Source organism: Cryptomeria japonica, chromosome 2 (genome assembly GCF_030272615.1).
Source record: "Cryptomeria japonica chromosome 2, Sugi_1.0, whole genome shotgun sequence".
In the NCBI taxonomy this organism is placed as follows: domain Eukaryota; kingdom Viridiplantae; phylum Streptophyta; class Pinopsida; order Cupressales; family Cupressaceae; genus Cryptomeria; species Cryptomeria japonica.
The window spans coordinates 491,526,733-491,539,360 of NC_081406.1; the positions used below are offsets into that span (position 1 = coordinate 491,526,733).

Here is a 12,628-nt window from a genome sequence, read left to right on the forward strand (position 1 = left end):
AAAAATGCTTGTTGAAATCTAATGACAAACTGATCTGAATAAATGCACAAAAAAGTGGCGCTCTTAATTTTAATGTTTTGTCACTACTTTTATTTCCAAAACAGGCTAGGAACTCTGTTGAGGGAGTTTTGCCACAGCAAAATAGACTGACGGAGCACATTTTTGTCACCTCTAATACCTGGAAAAAAAGCACTATTAGACTACTCCTACCACTTAACCTAGCAAAAAAGCATTTTTGGTGATTCTTCACCAATTTTCCATTTTAAATTTTAAAATCCCTCCTATCCATGCTGCAATTTATGCCTCTTCTAATGCTTTGGAAAGTACTTTTCATTGGTTATAAATGACACTGATAAAAACCTACAAGCATTACATCCAAGAACATTGGAGACAAATATTCCATAGTGACCCTTTAGAGAACAAACAACTTGCATCAAATTGAAAAGCAACATACACATGAAATTGTTTTGTATGGGTCACCAGCTTTTGTTAAACTTTTCATGGACCAGGTAGGAGTCAAACCTAGGACCTCCCATTTGCTGCTGGAGGTGCTTTACCAGTGAGCTACCAGCCCTCTTGGTGACTGGTCCATCTTCAGTCAGGTGTAGCTTGTTTTTGAACACCCCCCCTTGGCTATAGGTGCTTGGGGATCCTAGCTTAGCTAGGCTCTGCTAACCTAGGGTTTGATACCATGTAAACATCCGCAGTTTCAGAGTTTAAAATAGTTCATAGTTAGATGTGCATGACTTAATCTTTGGGACACTGATTAAAACCTAAAATCATGACATCCAAAAACATCAAAGACAAAGATTCCATAATGACTCTTTAGAAGGGAAACGAATTACATCAAATTGTAAAGCAACACTTGAAAAGACTTTGTATGGGTACAACACCTTCTACATCACTAATTATATTAGTACATACATAGACTAAGTTAGAGAAGATAAGCAATTATTCATCTCATTTGAAAGAATGTCATGTATAGAATATTTTTAAATTTTGATGTAAAGATACATCTTTTGATTTATTTATGAATGTTATTTCTAATTTTAATAACTTTCTTATACTTTGTTTCCAAGTATTACACATTTTAATTATAGCAAATTAGAGTTTTGTCCACCAAACATCTCCTAGTTATTGATCAAATCTGAATGCAAACTAAATTTCTATGATTTATTTATCAAAGGGACATGTCATTGAGACAAGTAATATGCTAAATAGGTTCATCATCCAACCCTCCCCCTTACTCTTCATAGGAGAAACTAAAATAAAATGTCAAAAGGCTAGTCAGAAAAAGCAATGAAGACAGTAAAATCTAATAAAATTTGCAAAGTGAGTTCATAGGAGAGTGCACCAGCAATAAAAAACTTAGATATATCATTACATATGCAAAATAAACTATACTAGATATATATACAATAACAAATCTATAAAATTTAATTAAAATAAATTAAACCAAGTCATAGACATTATACACTTAGGAAAGCCAATAAACTAATAAGATCTATCCAACGAAGGTAGTTAAATGAGGAGATTTGCAATAGTGCTACTATATATAAACACTCATTTTTATCAAAATTTCAATCAATTTTTGAAAAGGATATCTGATGTTAAATAACTACCAAAAACAAGGGTATAGATTCACAAGTAGCACTTTGATTACAAATTCTGAATTAGCCATAAGGTTGTCAAGCTGATGTCTCTTGTTTCCATAGCCCACCAAGCAAACTAGTAACAAGTATGATAATCAATATATGCCAAATGAAAAAAAAAAAAAAAAAAGAATAGCCAAGATCTTGCATTGCCTAAATGAATATCAAATATAAGTATAGTAATCAATGTCACAAATCAATTAAATAGAAAAAAAATCTACTTTTATGCAATCGATATATCCAACACGCTTCAAAGTTGAACGAACAAAACTATTTCTGTTCTATATTGAATGAATAAAGCATAGTAGAGTTGAATGACTAATAAAAAACATACCCCTTAGTCTATGTGCAACACTAAGGTTTTGCATATAAGGATAAACAAGAAGCCGTTCTGATGGTGCAACACAAAACCCTATCAAACGCAGAAGATTCCGGTGCACTGCCACACTAATCATCTCAACTTCCCGCAGAAATGCTGCCTCTCCACCAGGGCTGTGATAGTCAGTCAACCGTTTTACTGCAACCTTTGTGTTATCTCCAAGAATCCCTTTGTAGACTTTGCCAAAGCCTCCCTGTCCAAGCACGTTCTTCTCACTAAAGCTATCAGTTGCTAGTTGCAACTCGCGCCAAGAAAATCTCTTCAACTGCCCAAAAGCGATCTTCCGGTCATCCTCACCTGAATAAGATTAAACATATATTGAGAATAATTTGAAAATTAATAAATGAACAGAATATAAAGAGTTATAATATATCTTTAATATTTTACATGGCATTCCTCATTTCTTTGAAGAAATAGTCATTGATAGGTAAATAAAACAAGATGAATATAAAGTTATCTACAGAGATAAAAAGGCAGAAAGCCATATGGCAATAGGGAGAACTGAAATTCTGTTTTAAATTGGTAAAAATTATTTAACTTATTTAGAATGTGAAAATTTGTAAAATGGTTATTTGAGTTAAAACCAGCACACTTGTGACTTGTCATTAGGCAATAGTCAGTGTAGAAAGTAAAGCAAACTAACTAGACACCTCTTTAAATGCCCAAAAGAAGTATCTCGTTCATCTTCACCTGAATAAAGTTAAACAAATACTGAGAATAATTTGTATATCAAGTTATCAACAAATGAACCGATTCTAAAGAGTTATAGTATATCTTTAAAGATGAACAGGCAGAAAGCCAGATACGAGTAGGTTGAGAATTTCTGTTTAAAATTGGCATAGATTATTTAACTTATTTAGAATGCAAAAATTTTGGAAATAGTCATTTGAGTCAGAACAGCACACTTGTAATTAGACAATAGTCACAGTAGGAAGTAAAGAAAACCAACTAGACACCAACAAATTAATGGGACAGCATTCTGATATGAAATAAGACCTTAAAAGAAAGAACTAACAGAATTACCAGTCAATATGTAATGTTTACCACACATTTCTGCAAGACAATTTTTTTAATTTCCAAAAAGGTCTACCCTTAAATCATATATCTCTAGGAGAGAGGGAGTGAAAATGTAAGTAAATCTCTTTGAAAAAATGCAATCAACTATAATTTAATCAGGAAAGAACTACACGAATTTTGTCCTTGTCATATTGAATAGGCAGAGTTTGACTGCTTCATTGCATGCATCAGCTCATGTATGTCATATGGTTGCTCAAAAGGTTAAATGGACCTCTGAGTGCAAGAGATGATCCACAGTGAATAAACATTCCACTTTCTAGCAGAACTGCCATAATAGGGATACCATTTGCATTCTAGCATAAAATGGTAGCAAGCATAACGAACATTGATTGCATTTGTCAGGCTGGACATAAAGGGGACAAACACAAAAAATATTGAGATCACAAAAAAAATTAATGTCATAATAAATTCAAGCAATTTACAGAGTGCTATAAAATATACATTGCACTGAAGAAAGAAAATCAGGTGAAATATAATGAAAATTCAGAAGAAAAAAAAAGCAAATAGGAGTTATCTTCTGCACAGAGTCCAGGATAATTCATAACACAAAAGAATTACAAAACAACTTACCAACTTCTCTGAATATTTATATGATAATTTTCTTTTTTCAATATAGCAAGCTAGACAAAGATTGTCTTCTGCACTGCATTGTTTTATTTCTGCTTACCACACATCCCAGTCCCATTTGCTGCTTTTTATTTTACTTGCCATCCACATTTGTTTTTGCTCCATACTTGTGTACTCTTCAACTTTTATATTAGCAATGGAGTTGTCGAATGCACTGTATTGTTTTTTAATGTTTTATTCTACCTGCTGTGGATCCAAGTCCAGTGATTACCTTTTACCTTTGTTGAGGACATCCACATATTTTATTTGCATCCATATTTGTCTACTCATCTCATTAATAAGTTCGATCAAGCATTTTGGTAAGACCTTTGAAAACATGCCAAGATCAAGTCTCTATTGGCCCCTTAATTTGACTAGAGGATAGATCTCGGCATCTATATCGTTCATTGTGTACTAGAGTCTAGATCTTCATTCATCTTAAAAATGGTTATTTTGGGTGACCTCATAATTCATGTCCGAAATTAAAAAAAATCTTGGTTTGACTGAATTCAGCAAGCAAGTAGATTTTATGATTTGGACCACTCTTTTCTTCTACTGTCAAATATAAATTTGAGCAAATATTTTTACCTCATCCTATCTTATCAATAAAGAAAAAACTAAAAAGGACAAAATTATTATTGCTGACAAAAAAACATCATAAGAGCATTCATACAGACCTACTTTATTTGGTTTATTTATCAATACTAATGTATCTTCAAGGGATTGACTGCCGTTTTTGGATAATTGCACGCAGTCTGCCAGTTGTTTCCATGCATAATTAGGTTGTTGGAGCAATCTCCATGGAAGACGTGAAACTTTGGGAGAGATGAGAACTCAGCTTGTTTATCCGACACCATACATTTCTAGAGGGGACTAAGAAATTGATTGCCTGGAGTGTATGTTAATGAATTTCAATAATGGCATTGAACTTTCAATGAACATTGACTATCACTATGCCAATTCTTAAATTCTTTAATAAACGCTGTTACAACTTTCTACTAGGAATCTTCCTCATCTATCTTTGATTGATCAAACCACTTAAATGTATAAAACTCTTTTATTCTAAGAAAATACTGTTCTTATCTTTTATTATACCATTCGCCTTCAATGTTATTTTCTGTTTAAGGCAATGTGTTCTCAGGTCTTGTTGAGTTGACCACCAAACGTAAAATGTTCGGAGATAAAATATGGTTTTGAGTCAATTCTCTCTTTTCAATAAGATATTGTTAACTAAACAATTCTTCACTTTTGTAGCAAGCGCTGAATGGGGATCAGGGTAGTAAGGAAAATAACAAGCCTGATATGCCTAATGAGGTCCATGTGGATAGCAATGCTAGAGAAGATAACAAGCTGCCTAAAAATCCTAATGAGGTCCAAAGGGATAGCAATGTCAAAGGGGATGCTCATCAATCTGAGCATATCATGAGCACTGAGGAGAAAGGTCAGGAGGAAAACGGTACTGAAAATATACAGGAAGTGCAGAATAGTGAGACAAAGGAGAAGGACCAGGTAGATAATCGATGTAATGCCCCAGTACAAGGGGAAGAAGACAATATTGTTAGAGTTGTCGAGATGGCTGATACTGAGGAGGAAGATATGGAAGATGATCTAGAAGAGGGAGAAATGAACCCGAACGATGTTGGTTCTAGGTGCATTTCTCCTAGTACCAGAAGAAGTGAGGCTGAAGGGGAAGGGGTAAACCCTATCTGTACTTTCAAGAACCATCAATCTTCACTGGTTTTGGGCTCTTCTTTTGGAAATATTCTTTCAGGATTGATTAAGACCCCCCATTCTGGGTGATTCTTCATCTTAAAATTCTAATGGAGGTCATTCTGATTTGGACCATAATATGGTCATTCTGGATTCGATGCAATCCCCTAAGGAAAAAGAGAATATAACTCTGGAGCAGATTGATTTTGATGATGAGATGAACTATACTAAAGTGGAAAAGAAGAAGAAGAAAACGCAGCAGAAACCTGGTGTGGGTGTCACTACTCAGAACAGAGTCAGAGCGGATTGTGAGCCTTCTTGGAGCGCGGGTAGGAAATCCAATAGGTGGCAAAGAGAGCAGGAGTGTATGCAAAACATTGCGGATGGATCACAAAAGACGATCCACGAAAGTCTTTTTACCTCTCTTGGTAAGAAATGAAGATTTTATCCTGGAATATTAGAGGTATGAATAGTTGTCATAAACATGACATAGTTCGTAATTTGGCTAGGGATCATAGACCGGACATTTTGCTTATTCAAGAGACTAAAATGTCTAAAGAAAGAGTGGAGAAAATTAAGTTTTTCAAATTTTGTGACTCTCAAGGAAGTAGTTCTGATGGGGCTTCTGGAGGAGATGTCACTTTGTGGAATTCTCATTTTATTCAAGGTGTTCCTCTTTGTCGTGATGATAACCATGTTGCTACATTGTTTAAACATACTAGGGATGGTTTTTCTTGGATATTATCTAATATTTATGTGCCTAACAACAAAGTCTCTAGGAGAAAATTTTGGGCTAGACTTTCTTCTTTTCGTTGTAACCATCCTAATATCCCTTGGCTGGTTATTGGAGATTTCAATACTCCTCTCTAGGAGACTGAGAAATTTGGGGGTTCTCAAATACAACTTGATAGCAGACAGGATTTGGCTGATTTTATCAATGATCAGTGCCTTATTGATCTTGACTTGACTGGAGCCTCTTTCACTTGGTCAAATCACAGAGTTGGGGTTGAGTTGATCCAAGTTAGATTGGATCAGGCCTTAATTTCTAGATTGGCTTCAGCATTACTCTTGTTCTTTGAATTCTATGATTAGAGTCGTCTTGGATCATTATCCTATCAGCCTTATGGCTGAACCCAAAGGTGGGCAGCGTAGAAAGTTTCCTTTTAGATTTGAGAAGATGTGGTTATCCCATCCTAGCTTGTATAATAGCGTGAAGGAGTGGTGGAGTGTTCAAATTGATGGTACAGCTATGTTTTGTATAGCTAAAAACCTGAGATTTGTGAAGGGGATGGTTAAAAAATGGAATAAGGAGATCTTTGGGGAAATTTTCTTGCAGAAATCAGCTCTTCAAGCGGAGTTGAACCTCATTCAAGATAAGATACAGAAAGAAGGATATGTGGGTGATATTTTTGCGAAGGAAAGTGATGTCTTGACTAAATACCATAGTATCATTGCCCGTGAAGAGATCTTTTGAAGACAGAGGTCAAGGTCTTTATGGCTTAATGATGGTGATAGAAACACAAGATTTTTTCATGTCACTACTCTCAAACATAGAGCAACCAATAGAATTGATCACCTTATCAGAAATGGTAGAAGGATAGAGAAGGAAGAGGAAATTAGTGAAGCTGTTGTTGAGATTTTTAGGGAGCTTTTAAAGGCAGATCCTATGTTGGATCCGAATGCCCAAGGTATTTTGGTGGATGTTATTCCTAAGGTGCTTTTCGAAGATCAGAACCGCAACTTGGTAGTGTTGTGACCTAATCACACATCACCCCATCCCAAATAGGGACCCCCTAGCTTTTAGGCCCTTTCGGTCGTTTGGTCTTGGTTTTTTGTGTGTGTTGGTAGCAATCTCTTCAGTCTCTCCGCTTTGCGGATGTTCGAGGGTCAGTTAGAGTTAATCTACTTCTCTATCGAGCGAATTCTATGTAGTCTAGGGCCTCGTTTTGTGAATTTTAGGGTTTTTGCCTTTTGTCCTAGATTTTAGGGTTTCCTGTTAGGGTTTAGGGAAAATTGAACATACGACTGGAATCAGGACCCTTCAAGGGACCTCCCAGTAAAATTTGAGCCCAAACAGAGCAACTTTCTATTTTTAGAAAGTCCCTATTTTTTAGGGATTTTTCCAAGTCCCGAAATGTTGTCATTTTGCCAAAAATCAAACTTACTATTTTTAGTAAGTTTCAATCTATAGTAAGTCATTCTTGCACCCTGTCTAAGGATCTAATGCTGACACCTTGAAGGTTTCTATTTTTGGAAAGTCATTACTGGCATGGTCAGTCAGACAAGGCGACGAGGATCAAACGTTCGCAAACATTTCTAATTCCGGAAAGTTAGACAGTAGACAAAGAAAGCCAGAAATGGGTCAAGTGCTGGAAATCCGTTCCTAAAATGGAAAGCTCAGGAAAACACTTCAAAATCTCAGGAGGTCAAAATATTCTAAGTCTGGAAGATTAAGTGAAAGGAAAAATCCATGAATCCTTGGCGAGAGCAAAATTGCGCCCAAGTATGCAGTCAGGCGCCAAACTGGAGAAGCCAAGGACAGATGGAAAAATCCATGAATCCTTGGCCAGAGAAAAATTGCGCCCAACTATGCAATCAGGAGCCAAACTGGAGGAGGCAAGGACAGAGGGAAAAATCCATGAATCCCTGGCATTAGCAAAATTCCGCTCAAGTCTGCAGTCAAGCGCCAAAATGAAGAAGCCAAGGACAGATGAAAAATCCACGAATCTCTGGCATTAGCAAAATTCCGCCCAAGTCTACAGTCAAGCGCCAAAATGAAGAAGCCAAGGACAGAGGGAAAAATCCATGAATCCCTGGCCAGAGCAAAATTGCGCCCAAGTATGCAGTCAGGCGCCAAAATGAAGAAGCCAAGGACAGATGGAAAAATCCATGAATCCCTAACCAGAGCAAAATTGCGCCCAAGTATGCAGTCAAGCGCCAAAATGGAGAAGCCAAGGACAGAAGAAAAATCCATGAATCCTTGGCATGGTGAAAATTCCGCCCAAGCTAAAAGTTGAAATTTTGCCTAAGGCATGGAATCCAAGGAGTCAAGGAGGAATAAAAAGCAAAATTCCCCTCGGGCAAATTTTCGAATTTGCTATTTTTAGACACCAAATCTTGACAAAGTGAGGAAAATTTTATAGATTCGGAATCAGGATGAAATTCCCCATCCAATGAACCTGACTCCTAAATTTTAGGGAGAGCCCTAAAAAATAGGGATGTTGAAAAGAGACATGGAAATTCCTTCGAAAGTAGGAGACGACAAGTTAGAAGTAGAATCAAGCAAATCCTGAGAAGAATCCTTCAAATTCCCTCCAAATTTGGAAAGAATTGGCGGAAGGAATCTTCCAAGTATGGTGCATGACTTGGAGCATTTAAGGAAAATTCTAAATTTGAACTCATTCGCATGGGAAGCTGCCTTTGCATGGCATAGTGATTAGGGAAAGTATGAGGCGTCATGAATGCAATTACTAATTAAATGCCTCCTAACTTAGCAAGACATTTCGAAGAATTCTATATAAGTTTCGAAAGGCATTTAATTAGTAATTGCATTCCCTGGCATTAGCAAAATTTCGCTCAAGTCTGCAATCAGGCGCCAAAATGAAGAAGCCAAGGACGGATGAAAAATCAATGAATCTTTGGCATTAGCAAAATTCCGCCCAAGTCTGCAGTCAGGCGCCAAAATGAAGAAGCCAAGGACAGAGGGAAAAATCCATGAATCCCTGGCCAGAGCAAAATTGCGCCCAAGTATGCAGTCAGGCGCCAAAATGAAGAAGCCAAGGACAGATGGAAAAACCCATGAATCCCTAGCCAGAGCAAAATTGCGCCCAAGTATGCAGTCAAGCGCCAAAATGGAGAAGCCAAGGACAGAAGAAAAATCCATGAATCCTTGGCATGGTGAAAATTCCGCCCAAGCTAAAAGTTGAAATTTTGCCTAAGGCATGGAATCCAAGGAGTCAAGGAGGAATAAAAAGCAAAATTCCCCTCGGGCAAATTTTCGAATTTGCTATTTTTAGACACCAAATCTCGACGAAGTGAGGAAAATTTTATAGATTCGGAATCAGGATGAAATTCCCCATCCAATGAACCTGACTCCTAAATTTTAGGGAGAGCCCTAAAAAATAGGGATGTTGAAAAGAGACATGGAAATTCCTTCGAAAGTAGGAGACGACAAGTTAGAAGTAGAATCAAGCAAATCCTGAGAAGAATCCTTCAAATTCCCTCCAAATTTGGAAAGAATGAAAATCAATGAGTTGGCAGAAGGAATCTTCCAAGTATGGCGCATGACTTGGAGCATTTAAGGAAAATTCTAAATTTGAACTCATTCGCATGGGACGCTGCCTTTGCATGGCGTAGTGATTAGGGAAAGTATGACGTGTCATGAATGCAATTACTAATTAAATGCCTCCTAACTTAGCAAGACATTTCGAAGAACTCTATATAAGTTTCGAAAGGCATTTCATTTCTCACGTGCAAGATTCAGGAAAGAAGAAGTGGAGAAGTGAAGAATATTCATACTTAGTCTCTGTTTTCGTCATTTCCAAGGTGCTTCCAAGATGGCTGAATCAAACAAGGCAGCGACTATCTCCAAGCAGGCATTGATCAAGGCTGAAATGAAAAGTTTTCTTCCTCGTTCTCGGTTGAATTCAAGATGGGATGAAATCAGCGATACCAACCTAGGCACATTCAACTTGGTTGCATTCAAGATCCGAATGTTCGGAACAGCAGGGCACAATCCATCCCCGACAGCTATCAGAATTGTGAGAAGTGGAATAGTTGCAGCAGCTGGTTTTCCTCCCACTATTCAATGCCCAAACCTGGTCTTGGAATGTGCAACACATTATAATCTGGAGCGAAAAACAATCTCAACGCCAGATGGCAAGTTACTGGCAACATTGACTCCGGAGTCAATTGGTGAAGCTTTCGGAATCCCTTCACATTATTCCATGACGTACAGGACCAGCAGCGGAGCTCAGGCAGTATATGAAGCAAGCCCTGCCAGGTGCGCTGATTTGATCAATAAGCAGTGGTTGTTGAAGCCTAGAGTGCACGCTTCCAAGATGCCCAAAACTCTCACAATCTTCGAGTTCAAGCAGGAGTATGTAGACTTGATAAAAATGCTAAGCAGAGTAATGGGATGCCCACATTTGGTGAACTTTGAGGCCTGGATGTTCTTCTACATAGGCGAGATCATGAATTCAAATACGCTGATCGACTGGGCTAGATTGATCAGTCACTATCTGCATGAACAATTGAAGAACCTAAAAGAGAAAAGGTCCCAGTCCTTTTTCATGAGCTCCTACATGTTCTATATGCTTGCACGAAGGGGAGGATTCGATGGGCTGCGGACCAGCTCAGTTGAAAGTACATGAGTGTTACCCCCTGCTACATCTCCACAATATGAATTCTTACAGGTTGACGAACGACACTTTCACCATGTACTTGACACGGCTTATGCAGACTAAGTTACACGTGAGGTTGTCGCCACAAGCAAGTGCCTTGGTCCAGAAGTATGGAGTTGCGTTCTTGCAATTTCCTAAATTCACATACATCAGGACGCAAGGATTCTCCTTCCAGTCATACAAATTGCCCAGATATCCATCAGACAAGCTTGTATTGCTTGAGATCATGAGGCAGTTAACTGCCTATGATCAGCTGCAAAAGAAGAAGAAGAAGCAATCAATTGAAATCCCAGTTGTCTTGGGTGACTTCATGGAGATATGCCCAGGTTTGGAAGCCGCTGAAAGTGCAGCAGGGGAATTGGCGTTCTATCGCCTACCATTTTATACATCCAGGACCCAATATGATCCTTAGAGCCAAATTAGGAAGGTTGCCCACGTCAAATTCATACACAGATTTCACTTGGAGGATTACTGGGCAAGTGTCGAGGATGACCTTGAGGTCCGAAGAAGAATGCATTCTAGATTGCCCCTCAACACCATCAGAATAAGTGAAATTTATCAGGTGAAGGAAGATTCAGATTTTACACAACCTGGATTCGAGAAAGTAAAGGATCAACCTATCTAGTTGCCAGATTGGTCGGAGCCTGAGGTAGATGATTTGAATATCCTAGCCAGACCAGTGCTGAAATTCACTAAGCACCGGATTGACAGGCAGACAAGAAAGTTGGTGGAAGAAAATGTTCATCTAACATACGAGCTAATGGGAAATCTGGATTCCCACAATGAGGCAACTGAAAGCTCTTCACAGGTTCAGGCAAGAAGGGAAGCCCAGATGGACAAAGGGAAAAGTGCCCCAAAGAGGCCAAGGACAACAAAGAAGAAGGATATCCAGCAGGAAATACCACAGGAGGTTCAACAAGAAGCCCAACAAGAAGAACCTCCACGAAAGAGAGCAAGGATAGAAAGGGAGCATTCACCAGTTAGTTCCTCGAGCATGTGGGAAGTGGAGATGTTTCCACATTCCACGGGTCCACTTCCAGGGGACGTTCCAGCACCCGATATAATCACCATCAATGCTTCACAAGGCCACCATCGACCAAGAAGTCAAAGGCAAGAAAATCCCCCGCTCTAGAAGAAGCTCGCCAGGATAGCTTCGTGGAGACTATCCTTGGTGAAATGGAGGAAGAATCTCAGGAACAGGAGCATGTAGAAGATCATAGCCATTCCATCCCCGCTCCAGACTGGTTGATAGGCAGGTTGGGGAATGAAGTAGAAGGAGGAACCGATCCTGCTCAGGAGTTAGAAGAATTATTGAAGAGGATGGATCGGCCAACGGAAAGAAAGGCCCCCCAGAAGTTTTCCAAGGTGGTCAGGGAAGAATCTAGATCTCGGACCTTGCACATTGTTGAACCTACGGTGGATAAAGATAGGAGTGAGATTAGGCAGGAGGATTACGTCATCAGACAAGTTGATCTTGGCCATGCTTCCACAGGTCAAGTAGTGGGAGACTTTGAAGATTCCTCCTTAGCCATAAAGGAGAAGTTGCTGAAATCAAAGGTAAAATGTAAGCGGCTGAGGGAAGAAAATAGAGTCCTTGCGAATACGTGAGTTTCAAAAGACCCCTCACGAAGGCAGGACCTTCATTCACTCCTCCTCTCTCCCTTCCCAAGGAAGTGGTTGATGATGCAGAACTTATTAGAGCAATGGCGCAAAATTCTCGAGAATGGGTAGAGGATGTTTATGCTGAAGCAGGAAAATTCACTGAGGATCTAGCTCAGCTTCATTCGAAGTTCGTGGCCCTC

At 38.7% G+C, this 12,628-nt stretch overlaps 1 protein-coding gene across 13 annotated transcripts in view; it reads right to left on the bottom strand.

Moving 5' to 3' along the window:
- Window positions 1–12,628, bottom strand: part of LOC131873647 (LRR receptor kinase SERK2-like) — a 101,455-nt gene that overhangs the window by 20,758 nt on the left and 68,069 nt on the right. For all 13 annotated transcript variants that reach the window (XM_059216670.1, XM_059216669.1, XM_059216677.1 and 10 more), the window contains one exon: window positions 1,987–2,328. In XM_059216670.1, the coding sequence (XP_059072653.1) occupies window positions 1,987–2,328 (342 nt within the window). The remainder of the gene's footprint in view (window positions 1–1,986; window positions 2,329–12,628) is intronic.